The 18,158-nt window shown below is 32.7% G+C and overlaps 2 protein-coding genes across 3 annotated transcripts; both read left to right on the top strand.

Moving 5' to 3' along the window:
* Positions 1 to 735: 735 nt before the first annotated feature.
* Positions 736 to 2,247, top strand: LOC132715844 (protein deadpan-like). The gene is made up of 2 exons (XM_060698925.1): positions 736 to 834; positions 1,524 to 2,247. Exons 1-2 carry the CDS (start codon positions 751 to 753, stop codon positions 2,196 to 2,198), a joined length of 759 nt encoding a protein of 252 aa, XP_060554908.1. The 5' UTR covers positions 736 to 750; the 3' UTR covers positions 2,199 to 2,247.
* Positions 2,248 to 6,121: 3,874 nt separating this feature from the next.
* Positions 6,122 to 17,125, top strand: LOC132715841 (heat shock 70 kDa protein 12A-like). Of its 2 annotated transcripts, XM_060698921.1 has the most exons (7): positions 6,122 to 6,417; positions 6,914 to 7,014; positions 10,838 to 10,956; positions 12,843 to 13,062; positions 13,465 to 13,683; positions 14,032 to 14,191; positions 14,779 to 17,125. In XM_060698921.1, exons 3-7 carry the CDS (start codon positions 10,856 to 10,858, stop codon positions 15,864 to 15,866), a joined length of 1,788 nt encoding a protein of 595 aa, XP_060554904.1. In that variant the 5' UTR covers positions 6,122 to 6,417; positions 6,914 to 7,014; positions 10,838 to 10,855; the 3' UTR covers positions 15,867 to 17,125. The 2 variants fall into 2 exon arrangements, with proteins under 2 accessions (XP_060554904.1, XP_060554905.1); XM_060698922.1 differs by lacking the exons at positions 6,122 to 6,417; positions 6,914 to 7,014 and adding an exon at positions 9,637 to 10,472.
* Positions 17,126 to 18,158: the final 1,033 nt, after the last annotated feature.

The following is an 18,158-nucleotide window of genomic DNA, read 5'->3' on the forward strand; positions in this document are numbered from 1 at the left end:
AAATATAGTTTGATAATAATAAATAATTTAAATAAACATGGGCGTAGCTAAGAAATCACAAGAACAAGATCTGTCATATGTTAGGAAGGTATGCATTTTTGATGATACATTTGCCCTGTTCCTCAGCCTTACTTTTGAAAATAATGAATTTATTGAAAAGCTATTAGACTAACATACTAAAACAAATGTCTTTTTACAGGTATATATTTTATTCACATGAGTTATAAGCAGAGTTTATTTGTGCTCTTTGGAGAATGATAAATATACTGAATCACCTTTATTCTTTGTCAATATTTGAAAGTTTTTACATAACATAACATAGCTTTAAACTGAATTGCCTTAAAGGCCCATGAAACATTAAATATGCTATACATATATTTGTTAAAAGCTTTTATTGGTGTCCCGTTACAGTTTCTAAAACATTTCTCAATGACCAAATAGCTAGTCATCTTTTGCCTCTTTTGCATTTTGACAATTTGTGCACTTATAATGATTTTGTACTTTGTAAGGAAGTATAAATACTACTTTGTTTACATTTTGCTACCTTGATCACAAGTTAGTTTACATCCAGTACCAATTTCTTCAGGGGATAAGCATACTACATATGCTCTAAATCCATTATTGCAACATACTCAAACTCATGTTTGCAACATTTTTATATCAGGCTTAATGTGGCTTTAATTATAAATCCTTGACAATTTGTACACTTGAAATCTAAATCATATTTTGTTTCCACAGATCAGGAAACCAATGGTTGAGAAGAAAAGGAGAGAAAGGATGAATAAAAGTATATCCCTTCTGAAGTCGCTAATCGCACAGACTATTCAACAAAACGTAAGACCATTCTCAATAAAACATGCATCCATAGTTATCAAGCAGGCATTGAGCTTGACTCAGCATATTTAAAAAAATATGAAAAAGATATCAGCACTATATTTTGCATAGCATTATTTGTTATCATAATTGCATGATGTATGCAGGCCATAAGAAAAGAAACGCTTACACGTCATATGACGTCATATGTGACATCAATAAACCGAATGGCGTTATTGAAATTATTTTTCCACTCAATGTTGTTAAGCATATTTTTATTAATTTTCTTTCCATTACCATGGTCACAGGGAGGAACTGCTACACGGAGGATGGAGCTCTTTTGATAACTTGTCAGGAGATCTTCTGATAACTGAGTTCCTGGAAAACGTTACGGATTTCGTCGCATAACTTTTGTATATACCGAAGAAACATTCTTCAAAAAATAGTTACACGACAAAAGGGTTTGAGGCGCTTAATTACACTTTTAAGATTCAGCTTGCCTGACATATTGTATTTTGTGTGAGAAAAAAAACTTAAAAAAAAGATAAAACCGTAGCTAACAAGTTTATGCCCGATTTCAATTTTTCAACTATTTAATATTCTATATAGGACAGAAAATTAAATTTTGCAATACGCATCATAAGCTCTGATACCAATCAAAGGTAATAAAATATCTCACTCTTTTTTCATATTCTTTTTTGTGTCTTCAGACTGCTCCAATGACAAGAGTTGACAAAGCAGACATTCTAGAGTTAACTGTGTATCACCTCACGCAATTACAACATCAACAACAATCTGTTACCATGGCAACAGAAGCTGCTGCCTACAACGCAGGCTACAAGGCATGTGCACGAGAAGCTGTGACGTATTTAGCAAAGAATAAAATCACAAGTGATACAGTGACTGGTTCCCTTAGCAACCATTTACACAAGTCATTCCTCGCGAGTAGCAGCCGACAGGGGCAAACAGGTTTATTTCACAGAAATCTTCAGAGTTATAATCCAGCTACACAAGCCAGTCGTCTTTCAACTCCTCTCAGACCATGTGACCCCTTTAACACGTCTTTACCTGAAATCAATTTATCAGGATATTCACCAATTTTAAACGGAACTCAGGCTCTACCGGAACTCACGTCATCATTTGTGCACGCGAGCCTCGATTCCAGTTCTTCTTCAGGCTATTCAAGTACTAGTTCAAACGAAACTACCTCTTCATCTACAATGGGTTCTTATAGTTCATTGTCTGATGACTGTGCAGTAGATGATTCTTGTACGGAAAATGACGAAAAACACATTCCTAGTCAAACAGATGTTGTAACTATTGGAAACGGCAAAGAAAATGAAATTGGTCACGTTATACAAGAAGTTCTATGGAGGCCATTTTAGACACAAGAGAGAATGAGAGAGAATGGACAAAATGTGCTATGTTGATAAATTCAAACATATTAATTTATATTTATAACATTATTGCAGATGTGTTTCACGAATATTGTTTTGTAGATAGAGGTCTAGGAAATAAATTGAAAATCTGAAATGGCAGTTATGTTATGCTTTTTTTTCCAAATTTTAGAAGATGCTATCAGTCTTTTTTCATCATTATGACGTAATTTAAAGTAGCATTATATTCGATTTAAAAAAAGATCGGCATTATTTTTATAACTTAGTTTATTTCTATATTCTATCCTTAAAATTTTCAATATCAATTATTGATCACCATTATAATAGTCAATATCTTGAAGTATACAACTTTTTCACCTCAGCTAAAAAACAAACTAAAAAAAACGTGTTTATACAAAACGAGCGGACGAATATTTCAGGTATGAAAGTAAAAGTAAGATTAAATTGTATCATAGTTTGGGGACCTTTCTGTTGAAAAAGTGTCAGAGTTAAATCGTATACATATACATGCACAGTGCGGTAACTGGAGTGCGGGTATCAGTTACCCGCACTCCAGATCATGCCCGTTGATTGGCTCATTTTTGCTGGGGTTTACATATTGTGACGGCAGAGAAAGGAAAAGCGGCAGAAATATCATATTCAGATGCTCGATCATTGGTTACTTTTTCCCGGGTTTAAAATTGTGACAACAGGGAACGTGTTTTTATGTTTGACTATGATACAAAAGAGAAAGAATACCAAAACACTCGGCAATCTGATTTATACTCGGGGGCTACGCCCCCTCGTACAAATCAGATAGCCTCGTGTTTCGGTGCTCTTTCTATTACTTAAACTACCGACATATAAAATTAACACCAGTATATGGAGCATAAAAACGAAGTATTTTTCGGTCTTTTTTAAAATATAAAAGTAATTTTGTTCTATAAACTCGCAATACGGATTCTTATATGTTATATAGCCATTTATAAACTTGGGTTATACATATAAACTTACAAGTGTTTACACCTAGCCATATAAACTGTCAAAATATATAGGCGTTATCAAACAAGACTTACATGTTGTTATATTTTTATGATAAACTATGATCTCCAATTTGATTTTAGAAAATATTGTTATTTGCTACACGGTCTCAATAAACATGTTTTGACTTCACACAAAGTAGGGTAACTATACGTACGTTATGTTTAAAATGCTACTCACTATAGGTGGTCACAATACGAAGTGTCTTTTAAAAAACTAGCATTTCTTAAAAAGAAGAGACCAACTTTACTTGACCTGTAATCAGCTTCCCATACATAGTTTATTCAAATCAGAAATATTCAGAGCGAATCTTATACATTTAAATAACTATATGTGATTAAAATATTGTTCTCAAGGACGAGCGTAGTATATCGTTAAACTTGAATATTTTATAAACAGTTATTTATGATACGCACTATTAAAATCGCAGTATTTTACGACTTTGACCTATTTTATTAATAATTCTATAAATAAGTATATCGTACTTCTTACTTGTCCATGAGTAAATTGTCATAAAGCAATGTTTGTAATCTTTTGAAGAGCATTTTAGGATAAAAATAAACCTAATGGAAAATGACATCATAATAACAATAAAAGAAAGAATGTTAATTTACCACGAAGAAATGGACGCATGTAAAATAACAAAATGACCTTTACACTAAATAAACGTTGGTTAACAGAAATAAAACCGATTTGCCGCGTTTAGAAATCTTTTTTTTTCTTTTCATATTTAAAAATAACTAGAAATGTGTCCATAGGACACGGGTGCCCCCACCGCGCCACTGTTCTGTCAATCTTATGACTCTAGGTCAAATATTTTTTGAAAACTAAAAAATCTTTTTACTAAGTAAAGGGCAAGAACTTTACAAATACTAAATAAATCCCCAAGCAAACCCCAAGTTGAAAATTGCAAATTTATACTACTGTAAGTCAAGGGCAATGACTTTAACAAAACTGAAAAAAATCCACATGCAAAGTCCCAGGTTCATAGCTTCACAGTGATGTGAATCATTATTTCTGTAATTTAGTGATGTTGATCATTATTCCTGTAAAGTTTGTCGATTCTAACTCAAGCACTCAAGCACTCAAGGAACAAATAACAACATAATGAAACAGTTTTTACTAAGTCAAGGGAAATAACTCTACAAATACTGGATAAATCCACAAGAGAAACCCCAGGAGCAAAACTAAATATGCTGAGCAGCCTTCCCATAAGGTTTAATGACTCTATGTCAAATCCTTTTTGAGTTACATGCGACACAAGTTGAAAATTGCAAACATTTTCTAAGTCAAGGACAATAACTCTAAAAATACTAAATAAATCCAGACGAAAATACCCAGGTGCACAACTACACATGCTGATCAAATATTCCTGTAAAGTTTCATGACTCTATGTCAAATCCTTTTTGAGTAACATGTGACACAAGTTGAAAATTGCAAAATTTTACTAAGTCAAGGGCAATAACTCTAAAAATACTAAATAAATCCAGACGAAAATACCCAGGTGCACAACTACACATGCTGATCAACATTCCTGTAAAGTTTCATGACTCTAGGTCAAATACTTTTTGAGTTACGTGCGACACAAGTTGAAAATTGCAAAATTTTACTAAGTCAAGGGCAATAACTCTAAAAATACTAAAAATATCCAGACGAAAATACCCAGGTGCACAACTACACATGCTGATCAACATTCCTGTAAAGTTTCATGACTCTAGGTCAAATACTTTTTGAGTTACATGCGACACAAGTTGAAAATTGCAAAATTTTACTAAGTCAAGGGCAATAATTCTAAAAATACTAAAAATATTCAGACGAAAATACCTAGGTGCACAACTACACATACTGATCAATATTCCTGTAAAGTTTCATGACTCTAGGTCAAATACTTTTTGAGTTACATGCGACACAAGTTGAAAATTGCAAAATTTTACTAAGTCAAGGGCAATAACTCTAAAAATACTAAAAATATCCAGACAAAAATACCCAGGTGCACAACTACACATGCTGATCAACATTCCTGTAAAGTTTCATGACTCTAGGTCAAATACTTTTTGAGTTACGTGCGACCCAAAAGAGAACGGACGGACGGAAGGACGGAAGGACGGACGGAAGGACGGACGGATGGACGGATGGACGGACGGACAAGGGTAAATCTAAATGCCCGCCACTAATGTGGGGGCACAAAAATAAAATACCAGGAAGGCTGCTCTAAGCACAGCATGGATAAATGAAAAGTAACACCATAATACGATGATTCCCCTTGTTTGATTCTAAAGTGAAAGGAGGCTAAAATTCATTTAAAGCTCACAATGTAAAATGGTAAACATAAAGAACTTTGTTGCAAACAATAGCATTCCTTTGCCGTACTGAACTGGATTTTGCCATTTGTGGAATGTGCATAAAACCTTGCAAAAGATTTTACTTGGCCTTCAGAAATTTAGCACATTCAAGATAAGAATTATTATTGTTATCATTTTTAGTTTTATTTCAAAATCTATTAGTCCTTAAACATACACTGGTAAGTGTAATTACAAATTGTTCATCATTTTACATTGTGACCTTTGTCTTTATATGAATTTCGACCTATTTCACTTAGCAAACATGGCTGCGAATGCAGATTAATCAAAGTTAAAAGTAGTAGAAATGTCTTAAAAATATTCCGTTTTTGTAAAATCAGCTGTCTTAACTGTGTTGCATAAAATGATAGCTAAATCAAAGATTGAAAACAAAGAGGGGTACATGTGATGCAGTCGGACTGGTCTCATTTTATGACTTATTATGATTTCAATTTATTCAATTTATTTACTAACCAATTCAATATCATATGACCTATAATAACCTTGAAATTTTGAAAGAATGTTTTACAGGTATTTATATTACTATGCCTATATGATAGCGACACGCACTAGTTCGTATATAAATATTTTGTTACTTTATCCCAGTTTAGTCTTCTTTAAATATATCGATGACCCAATTGAAGATCTCGGACATTTTATTGGATTTCTTTATTGGACTTTTGTGCGAAATATCTGACAGTGTAATACAGTTTATAAAAGAAAATGGATTTTTCCAGATATAGTTTGTATAAGAACAATATTGCATTGGAATAAATAAGAAATATAACAGAAATAGACAGAACTATTTTCTAACGTGGAAAGTACCAGTGGAGCTGTTTCGTACCCGGGTAAGTATTTTTTTAAGTATTTCTGTTCATTTTCCCCCTCCAAGATGCCCACCCAAATGCTTTAATTATCGGCCTATGAAAAAACAACGAAACCAAAAAGAAACAAAAGTCAAAACATGGGCAATGGATAATGTTTATGACTTAACCCGCTTAAATTTATAAATGCTTTGGCTTTTTATCCAAGTTTTTGGGATTTTAGTGTCGAAACATGAACGATTTTATGATTATGATAAGCAAACAAAATTTACAAAATACGGAACTAAATCAAGATATTATATGGCTCAATTGAATAAAGGAGAGAATGTGAATATTAAGACAAATGATCCACTTAATAATTCCAACCGGATGTAACATTCTTTAGAAATTCTACTTGAAAAAAAAACACACACACTTATGGACAAGGTTTAGTTAATAGTTTCATTATTTTCACTAAACATCTTATACACACACTTTTCTGACTTTCGTTTAGAGTTTTAAACCTTATAACCTTTTTCAGATACACGAGAAATTCAGAGAGTTCTTTCAAATTCATAAAGATTGCATCTCAACAAAAGTGTTCTTCCGTTTCAACATTTTAAACAGACAAGATTTTGACAGGTATATTTCGATACCTTCCCTTTTCTATTTCTATGAGCACTAAATATCAACAGTATAGATCCTGGTCAGATTGCATTTTTATGCTCTGTACAGTTGACCAAAGGCTTTTGTTTTAATTTTCGGTTTGAGCAGGTGAAGAGTAACTTTACTGTTCTATAAAAAACATGTATATAATAGCTCAGTAAGATATAAATAAATAGAATTTAAGTGTAAATTAAGCAGGACAGGGCATTTCTTTAAAGGAGCTCCACTATAGACAAAAAAGCGTGAACTCAAAACAAATAATAACATAAAAAATAAATAAATTTCCTACATGCAGACTAAAACTGGAAAATAAAGACAATAAAAAGTATGAACACTAAAACTGGAAAATATGTGAAAGACGTTAAAAGTATATTCCAAATAAAGTGAAAATCGATTTCTTTCGCCAGATTTAAAATAAGTTTAAAATCATACTACGTTTTTAATTTTTTGGTCATATCACACAATTCAAATGTCTGGTATAATACACTCCAAAAAGTTTCTCCAGTTTCGTCATGTCAAAAAACCCCAATAGAGTCACTTTAATGAAAAACCCAAAAATGTTTAGTTTAATACGGATATGAATTTCTTACAATTCGTTTTCGCTATGATAACAATATCTCTTTATTTGAATACGCCCTTATATACCGGTATCATTCTTTGAAGATAAATAACCTAACATAATTTTTCTTCCTTAAGTTGTCATGTCACAAACATATATTGAATTGAACAAATATTCGATATAAATTTGATATGCTTTTTATCATCTTAATCTTAAATTATGCTACCAAAATTGTTCGGCAAAAATGTCTGAAGGAAACTGTTATTCAGTATTAAATGATTTCCTTAAATAGCCGTTTATGTCTATACTATTTGACATGCAAATACATTTTTGTTTCATTATTCAGTCTTCTTTAACACAGTGAAATTGATTTGAAATGTTTTACTTTACACCGATGACCTGGGATCTAAGCTTGAGTAAACATCAAGTGTATGTTTACAAAAGATTAAAAGCTGTATAAAAGTATAAGTTTAATACGGGCACTAGCAACGAGCAATTGTTGGCGTTCTTTAGATACTAAATCAAACACTTGTTTCTCAGTGCGTTAAATATCAAAATTGAAAATTAGTTAGGAGTTTGTAACAATCCTTCGAAATAAAACCTCTATGTTGAACAAAGAATATTTTGGTTGGCGCTTTAGCGCTAGACCAGGGTTATAAACATTTTTCTCGGAATCATACCGTGTTGTTAACAAGACATCTTGCCAGAAACCTAAAATTCAAATCAGCAAACGCATTTAAATATAGTTCCAATAGCCCCTTTTTTATCAGATTACTGCGAGTATGTGGTTACCACGTGTATAGCGTCTAGCAGACACGCCTTATGGAAATAATATGAACTGGCTACCATGTTATCGAAGCATTCGACTGTCTTTATGTTCTCGGTCATGTAGATTGAACTCCAAGCTTTCTATTAAAAGACAATTTAGCAATTACTTTTGTCGTTTATTTTGTTCGAAGGAAATATTTTTTCCAACCAAAAACGTTTCGTTGTACTTTTCAGTAAGAAAATCTACCTTCATCACATACTTGAAAATTTCTTTGAAATTGAGATCAAATCTAAAAATAATCCCCTTCAGTCAAAGTCTATATATTTTATGAAGTGCAATTATCTCTTTCTGAAAGTTACCAAAAAAAAAAAAACATCGTATTTTGGTAAAATGAGATTTTTCTAAAATTGTATTTATAGTAAAAAAAACTAATTGCATAGGTCAATCAAAGTACCATACTGGTGCCAGCTACGTGTTATTTTTACATTCTGTGTAATCTGCTTTATGTATCTATTATAATAAATAATAACTATCATAATAACATGTATTTGTCTAATGAATAACTATAGTAAAACTATTCTTTTAAAGTAAGAACACTGGCTTTGGAACAAGAGAAACAATGTTTAATTGTTTATTTATTCACATTTCATTGCAATGTTTATGTGTTATGTATTTGATTAACCGTTTGAGTTATTATTGTACATAGATTCATTTGTAATTTTATCTTGGCCATATTCAGTAAATGTTAACTTGTAAATGACCAAAAGCATTTTTATGCCGATTGTTGTATGAAGATTGATTGAGTGATATACCCGGACAAAAATAAGATATAATAATCAGACTACATTGTTTAAAAAAGACATTCTTACTTTCCTATTAAAGCATGTGAAACATAATGACAGAGAGACAGCCCATCTGAACTTTTGTAATTTGATACTAAATGAAAATACGAAATATATTTTTCGCATATAATAGAAAATTGTCTTATTTCTTAAAACACAGAACTGAATTTCTAATTCTTTTAGATTTTTCAGTATCTAAAAGTGTATAATGTATATTAAAGTATATGAGAAAATCAAATGTAGGATTCATGCTATTACCAAGGCAGGTAATTTTCTGCGTTTGAAAACAGACAATCAAACGTAAATTATTTCCCCGTTTGCTATAAGTGGCGCTGTGAAGTACACGGTTTTCTTGGATAAAATGTTCAACTTTGAAGTAGACAATTATGACTGGAAAAAACAAGCTTTTGGTTTTGCCGATAGAATATTGATCATAGAATATCAAATTGTGCCAACATTTAAGGAGTTTTGTCATATACCGGTACGTACATTGTATGTGTGTGTGTACGAATGTGAATACCATATGAACATTTTATAAATATATTTCTTTCATTGCCTGTTATTGATGTATAATTAGCATCCAAAGTCCCTTGCGAAATATCTTACAATCTGAAATACTTATTTTTGTTTCTTTTCTATCCTTTATTTGCTATTTAATGCAAACATTTCCAAATATATTTTTCACATGTAACTCATAACATATGCAATTTTTACATATTACCAAAAGAAGTATATAAACCTAATAGGCTTATGGTTTAATTTCAATACTAGACCGTGACAATTTATTTAGAATTAAAAGTACATCTGGGTAGCCGAAAAACCCGTATTCGATTAAGTGGTTTTCCATTTTGTGAATCGGGTAGGCGTCTTATTACATTTATAAAACCAAAATATCACGGTCGTAGTAAAATTACGCTATATATAACACTTATCACTACATAAATATTTTGACTTGTTATAACATGTTAAAACACAATTTTTGAGCAGAAGATCGAATAGTTCTGACAACAGCTATTATATAAAAAAATCCCAAAGTACTTTGGAAATAACCGAAATGACATTGATTTTTTTTTGCAAATGGAAAACCAGAAACTATGTTAGAAAACACGTAACGTACATATTGGTTTCACGAGTTTCTTAAAATTTAAAGGCTATACGAACATTACAACATACAATCGGTATATGGTATTTGTTTGAATATTGTTAAATTTTGTGAAATGTTTATTTTATCATCCAATTGTACGTCGTTTACTGCATTAAAGCCGTAAGTAATACGTTCATACTGTTGAAATATTTGTTGATGTATAGGAAATGTTTTAATTGTGGTCAAAGATATACCAAGGAAATGAACTATGCTCATCCTTGAGTTAAATATTTTAATCACAGAAATTCATTGAAATCTATGGAATTCTTTGCGAATATGTTTTAATTTGAATAAATGAATGGGGAGCTGCATATTTATTTTGTGTAAGATGAAAACGTGTTTAATTTTTATTTACACAGAGACTGTGTAGCAATTATCAATTTTTCTAATATCAAATTTGTGCATAGTATATCTATAAACTATAGTTGTAGAATACGATGGAATCTGATGAAGTTTGTACATTGAACTGATTGGTTTTTTTACAGATCGTCGTCTAATATATAATGGCTTTATCAAAAGAGACCGCGAAGTTTCCACCAGGAATAGTAGTTTCAGCTGCCATCGACCTTGGTACCACGTTTTCCGGTTATGCATTTGCTTTCAGGTATATTCATGCACAGTCATATCTCAATTGCATACGTAATTACATGCACTTTAATCATTTAATTTATAATGCACACAACCATTCTATTAACCCATTACTTCATATACACGCCTTTTAACGCCTTTTTCACCCCCCCCCTTTTTGTTGTCTTAAATGATGAAAAAATGCCTTATTTAGGCCCCAAACACTTGTTTTTGTTTGAGAACTGTTGTTAAAAAAAGTGACCTCTTTTTCGGCGCGGCCCCCCAACCAAAAGATACATCAGGGGGTTGCCAGAAGGGGGATGTGCCCCCTTCTGTTTGGGGGGTTTGAAGGGGGGCGGAGTCCCCCTCATCGCCAAGAAAATTTTTGGACTTGTGAGAGGCTGTAAATGACCCAAGATTGATCATAAGGTAACGTGTAACCAACGCTGAAAAGCATTTGACTCTATCTCAATCCATTGAGAAAGTGCAGCACTTTGAAATCAATTTTGATGGAAAAAATCAACGCAAAATAGTGATTTTTGGCAATTTTGAGATGTCCCCTCGTTGCCATGGTAACAGAAAATTTAAGCCTGAGCATGTTGTTGCAAGTGCAATGGTCCAGTCAGCATTTGTGCCAAGTTTGATTAGTGTTGAAGCAGTTTTTATAGTATTATAGCAATTTGAACTTGTAACGGGAGACTTTTCAATGAAAACAGCCATTTTTCACAAAATGCTCATGAAGTAATGGGTTAATGAAAAAAATAAAAAAATCTACAAAACAACAATTTTTCTTCAAATTTATATGACAGGCCATGTTTAAACATGAAAAAACGCGATTAAGGGTAATTTCAAGTAATTTCATCATTTTCAGTTAACCCATTACTTCATATACACGCCTTTTAACGCCTTTTTCCCCCCCCCCCTTTTTGCTGTCTCAAATGATGAAAAAATGCCTTATTTAGGCCCCAAACACTTGTTTTTGTTTGAGAAATGATGTTAAAAAAAGTGACCTCTTTTTCGGCGCGGCCCCCCAACCAAAAGATACATCAGGGGGTTGCCAGAAGGGGGATGTGCCCCCTTCTGTTTGGGGGGTTTGAAGGGGGGCGGAGTCCCCCTCATCGCCAAGAAAAATTTTGGACTTGTGAGAGGCTGTAAATGACCCCAGATTGATCATAAGGTAACGTGTAACCAACGCTGAAAAGCATTTGACTCTATCTCAATCCATTGAGAAAGTGCAGCACTTCGAAATCAATTTTGATGGAAAAAATCAACGCAAAATAGTAATTTTTGGCAATTTTGAGATGTCCCCTCGTTGCCATGGTAACAGAAAATTTAAGCCTGAGCATGTTGTTGCAAGTGCAATGGTCCAGTCAACATTTGTGCCAAGTTTGATTAGCGTTGAAGCAGTTTTTATAGTATTATAGCAATTTGAACTTGTAACGGGAGACTTTTCAATGAAAACAGCCATTTTTCACAAAATGCTCATGAAGTAATGGGTTAAAGGAATTCAAGTGAAATATAGAATCATTAAATTTTGTAAGACGTATAGTACATCATAATTTATTTTCATGTTGTAAAGACATTTTAAGGTTAATTAATTGCTTTACATTCATTTGATTTAAATAAAACAGATCGGTCGGAAATCTGCATTTTATTGATTTGTTACAAGCTATGATGTCCCATGACGAAGAAGAAAAGGAAAATACACACAAAAGTGTATAAAGCATAATTTATGTATAATTTTGATACATCAATGTTACCTTTTCAAATATTGTCCTGCCTGTAATCGTTAATACACATGTATTCGAACAAAAAAAGCAACAAACATGTATTCGAACAAAAAAAGAAAGAAAGAAAAACAAACAAACAAACAAACAAAAAACATAGCAAGGCTCTTACGATGTTATTTCTTCGACAATACAGGGATGATCCTTTTAGAATATTTGCAAGTACATGGCATTCGAGGACAACGGCAAACTTGATCGCTTACAAAGCACCGACAACTGTTCTACTCCGACCAAACGGGGAATTTGAAGCATTTGGTCTTGAAGCCGAGGAGAAGTATTCCCTGTTAACTGACGAGGACACTCAATATGGATGGTACTTTGTTCAAAACTTCAAAATGGAGCTATATCGTCAAGAGGTAAATTGTCAATTACTTACCGCGCAGCTCTAGCAGTATAAAGTTCTTCAGACCAGAAAACATTTAGTTTGATATGATTTCTAAACGGTGACCATACGCCGCGGTTTATTGCACGGTAAGAAAGGGGCATATTTTTTCATGATTACCACTATACATTATCTTAACATATGTTGATGTTTAAAGAGAATCGTTAATCTCATATTTAAATGTTGACGGTTCTAGCGTGTTGCAGGAATGCTTCCATGAACAGGGGCAATCAAACCGAGAAAGCATGATTTGCAATGTTGATGTGTTTGGTACGTAAATGATTTCCACTTTTATTTATCAACATTATATCTGAATATTTTGTAGTAAACAATCGGGTACATGAATACATTTTCATCGATACATTTTAAATTTCAGAAACTATCTCGTGAAACTAAACTTAAAGATATCGAAGGAAAAGAAATATCAGCAATGAAGATATTTACACTGGTTATTAAGTATCTTCGAGAGAATTTGACGGATGAAGTTCGCCGTAGTAAGACACACATTGAAGATCATGAGATTTTCTGGGTGCTAACTGTTCCAGCAATATGGTCAGATGCGGCAAAACAATTTATGAGGGAGGCTGCAACAAATGTATATTGAAGTTTTAATTTTTATGCTGTTATCTTTACGTATACTTTTACTGTGCATTAAATTAAAAGTAATTTATTTAGTCATTTCTTGTTAGAACTGTAGAACTACAATGCTTATATAGCCGATTTACCTGAATGTGGGTTATACAGCTTTGTCATATTAAGTTATACGACAAAGTCACATTCTGTATCCAGAAACATTAACTTTAAACCGATAATACTTCAATAACTTGACTCAAACCGGTGGTAAATGTACAGTCTGCATTGCAAGGTCTATAGTTTATGCCTGAATTGATCGAAAATTGACTCATTTCCCCAGCAATATAAATTTCCCTGTTATTATAAACAGGCTGGTATAACCACCACGCAACTGAAACTTGTGCTGGAGCCCGAGGCTGCAAGTTTATTTGGCCAAGCAACCTATACCCAACGAGACGTTCAAGCTGGTGGCATAACGGAGCTCAAACATTTCTGTCCTGGTCAGAAATACATCCTCGCTGACCTCGGTGGTATGCTTTTATTTCATTCTTGGCAATAACATTTGTTATAAATACATTTATTAACTTATATTAAACAGGAGTTTGTTCAAACTGTTTTTGTGAACTGCGTAATATGTAAGCATACACTAAGTGAAACAAATGGAATTTTGGAAGCATCACTTTTCTTTTAAGAGATAAAAGGGTTACTGAAAAATGTTGACTATTGCTATCAAAATTTAAAATGCAGCAGCAAAATGTTATTTCTATCAATTTAGCTGCATTATCGGTTATCTCATATACCGGTATAATACATTTAAATTATTTCACAGATGAATGGATATTTACTTCAATTATCATTTCATATATTAAACAACTAGTCATTGCTCGACATAAAACCTTTTTCTAGAATAGATTTTCATACGCCTTTGTTAAATAAAATCTCATATATAGTTATATTGCCGATGCTTTGGGGCGTGGACGGTATCTTGCAATTACCACTACTGTCCATGAACAGGTTCTATCCTACCGAACCTGCAACATTTGCAATTTTGCCGTGTTGGGTATTCTTTACGGATTATTTTTTTCTCCATCTTATATATATATTTTACAAATTACAGGTGGAACCGCTGATATAGCTACCCATGAAACTCTTCCAGATGGGAACCTAAGAGAGATATTTAGGGCAACCGGTGATGAACTCGGTGGTAATAGAGTAAATTTTGCTTTTTTAACATTTCTTGAAAATCTCGTTGGCAAAGAGGTTATGGACCACTTTAAAAATACCGCTAGAGGAGACTACCTAGATTTCGTAAGAGAATTTGAAATGAAAAAGGGAAGAATAGGTGCCGATGAACCAGTGTCCATGATTTTGAAGGTCCCGCCTAGTTTTAGCGAAAGTCTTTTATACAAAAGGCATGTAACGTTAAAGCAATGCATTACCGAGGAAAAATTGGCAAAGGTTATTGAAGAAAAGAGGGGTAAAATAACACTAAAACACGAACTGGTAAGTGTGTTCTTTAGAGAGCCAGTTAACGAAATAATTAAAAAACTACGAGAAATCATACAAAGTGAAAAATTTGAAATAGACACACTGTTGTTGGTTGGTGGATTTTCAGATTCACCTTTCGTTAGGGAATCAGTGATCAGAGAGCTAAGAGCAGATTTTAGAAGATTAGACATAGTAAAACCAGAACAGGCCTCATTGCATGTGTTAAAAGGAGCAGTGCTTACAATTTTAAAACCAAATCACATCAGTGAGAGAATTTCAAGATTCAGTTATGGATTTAGAGTAGCCGAACCATTTAATGAAGAGGTGCATCCGGCAGGTTTAAGAGAAAGACGTCGGTCAGGCTTGGAATACTGTTCGGACATATTTCATAAATGTATAGAAGTAGGACAGTGTTTAAAGTATGGTGAAAAGATAAAAATTGAATTTTCCGGAAACAGAAATGAAGTAGGAAGTAAACAAGAACCCTGCAGCACGGAACTTTATCGTTCATCAGAAGCTGATCCTAAATATTGCATTCCCGATGAAGGTTGCGAAAGAGTAGGAAAAATGGTCCACCATCCACCGAGAGGAGGGTGGGGTAATATTGTAATGTTTACAGCAGAAATCGAAATCGGAGAATCAGAATTTAAGATTTCTGTTATAAATGCGACTACACAGGAAGTATATGAGACAACTGTGGATTTTCTTGATGATTAAGTTTTAAACGAGTCTGCAACACATCGCCGTGTTGGACTACCAGTTTTCAGTTCAGTTCAGTGTTTCTCTCTATTTCTTTATCCAAACAAAATCTAAAATGATCTAGAGGCCATCGGGTATTGTAGTAATAAATAGCATGACGATTAAATGCTAAGATGTGTAACTTTATCTTAAATTTTGTAATTGTAATGCTAAGCTGTGCTAATTTGTCATCTTTTTTGTTATTTTGTGTGTGTATTTTAAAAAGGGTTATACTTTATCATTTCATTAATGTGTCGATATACGTTATTATCTTACAGAATAGTTCATGCAGATGATAATTGTACACATAATCTGTATCAGGGCAGTTGTTTGGGCTAGTGAGTTTATTACCTATCACTCATACACACCATGACCTGTTGTCAATGAACTTATTTTTTTATGAAATTATAATGAACTTCAAGGTGTGGCTAATAAAAATTGATTCCATATCAGAACCAGATTACAGTCGACCTCCATTTAGCTTTCGTCAGATTCAACAACATGTAATTGCAACGTTTTTTCTATGTTGTAATACAAAACTGTTAGACTGTTATAATGTTGTAAAACATAAGTGAGTCATTCGTTTAGTGTTGGATATAAGGGACCAAAACTAATAAAACAATAAGAATAGGGAGCAATGTGTCTCAATGTGATGTTCAAATGATTATTATTTATGACTAGAGTTTTCCTTTTAAAGAGAAAGAAGAACATCGTAAATTGTTTTTCAACAACAGAATATTCTAACATTATTCCCCGAGACTATCCATCACTTTGCTTTTGTATGGACTTAATTTTATGGTACATGTATACAAAATAAAATGCATAGAGTTTCCAAGTTTTTCTATAGATACATGATTTATTTCTATTGAATGGTATGAATATAAAAATTCATTTGTGGCGGCAGCATTAATATTGCATTTTAAACTGTTTTGACATTACAATTTGAAAGACTACACCTTAAACTTTGTGTATTGGTTGAATTTAAAAAGTAGTCCGACAGGACACCATGACAATACGTAAAATATGTTTCACTTAAGTATTAATAAATATTAACTGTGAAATAAGGAGATAATGGTGATAATAATAATAATACTAATAATAACGCATTTTATTTCATCAATATTTCAATTATAAGTATATTATAACATAGTTACTTTTTGTGCAATATCACGACGTACGGCAAACTTTATACAACATATTTATATACAAATGTAAATAAATGTCTTTGAATAAACGAGCGTTGTGAGTTTTTGTGTTTATTTTGCGTATTTTAAGAAGTATGGTGCATGTTCCCTACGAAAAATACGAAACCGGGAAAATTGCGCACCTGAATATTATTATATTTACCTTGTTAATTTCCTTACAAATATATACTTGCATCTTTGAAGTTTGATTTTATTTTGCTAAGCTAAAAACTGATGAATAACACACAGACAGACAGATAACTTTATTTCACTCAGGTATATCATCAGGTATACAACATGAGGTTTAACAATATATTGTAGCTATAATAGAGTCCGGTATAAAAAGCAGGTCTATAACATAAATTATATAATAATTATACAATAGGTACATTGTATATATGAGTATTCATCCGATTGTGGGGAAACTCAGATGCTCCTCTGCACACACGAAAAATACTCACATGCACATATATTGTTTGCCATCACTGGCTATAGAACAAAAAATACTGCTCAAATATGACATGTTTGGGAAAAGAATCAACAATAGAGGGAAACTAGAAATGTGTCCATAGGACACGGGTGCCCCCACCGCGCCACTGTTCTGTCAATCTTATGACTCTAGGTAAAATATTTTTTGAAAACTAAAAATCTTTTACTAAGTAAAGAACTTTACAAATACTGAATAAATCCACAAGCAAACCCCAAGGTGCATAAGTACACATGCTGACCAACATTCTTGTAAAATTTCAGGCCTACAAGTGAAATACTTTTTGAAATGACATGTTCATATCTACACACACGCGTTGAGATATCATAAGGAAAACAAGAATAACAATCATATAAAACTTAGGACATACCTTGAAATTTTAACATTATTATGCGCACAAATTTACGCAAAAGATAAAGAAAGAATAACTAAATAATGTGGGAGGTAAAGCTTTAACACCTTTATTATGTGCAAGTTTGTCTTTAAAGCTAGTTTCTTGACTAATCAAGAGAAATCCTTCAGTCACAGTATAGATTTTAGATAGCTGAGATTTCATTTCCTCCAGGGAATGTCAATAAATATGATAATTTTTCATATTCA

Source organism: Ruditapes philippinarum, unplaced genomic scaffold (genome assembly GCF_026571515.1).
Source record: "Ruditapes philippinarum isolate M1 unplaced genomic scaffold, ASM2657151v2 ctg661_1_1_1_1, whole genome shotgun sequence".
Lineage (NCBI taxonomy): Eukaryota > Metazoa > Mollusca > Bivalvia > Venerida > Veneridae > Ruditapes > Ruditapes philippinarum.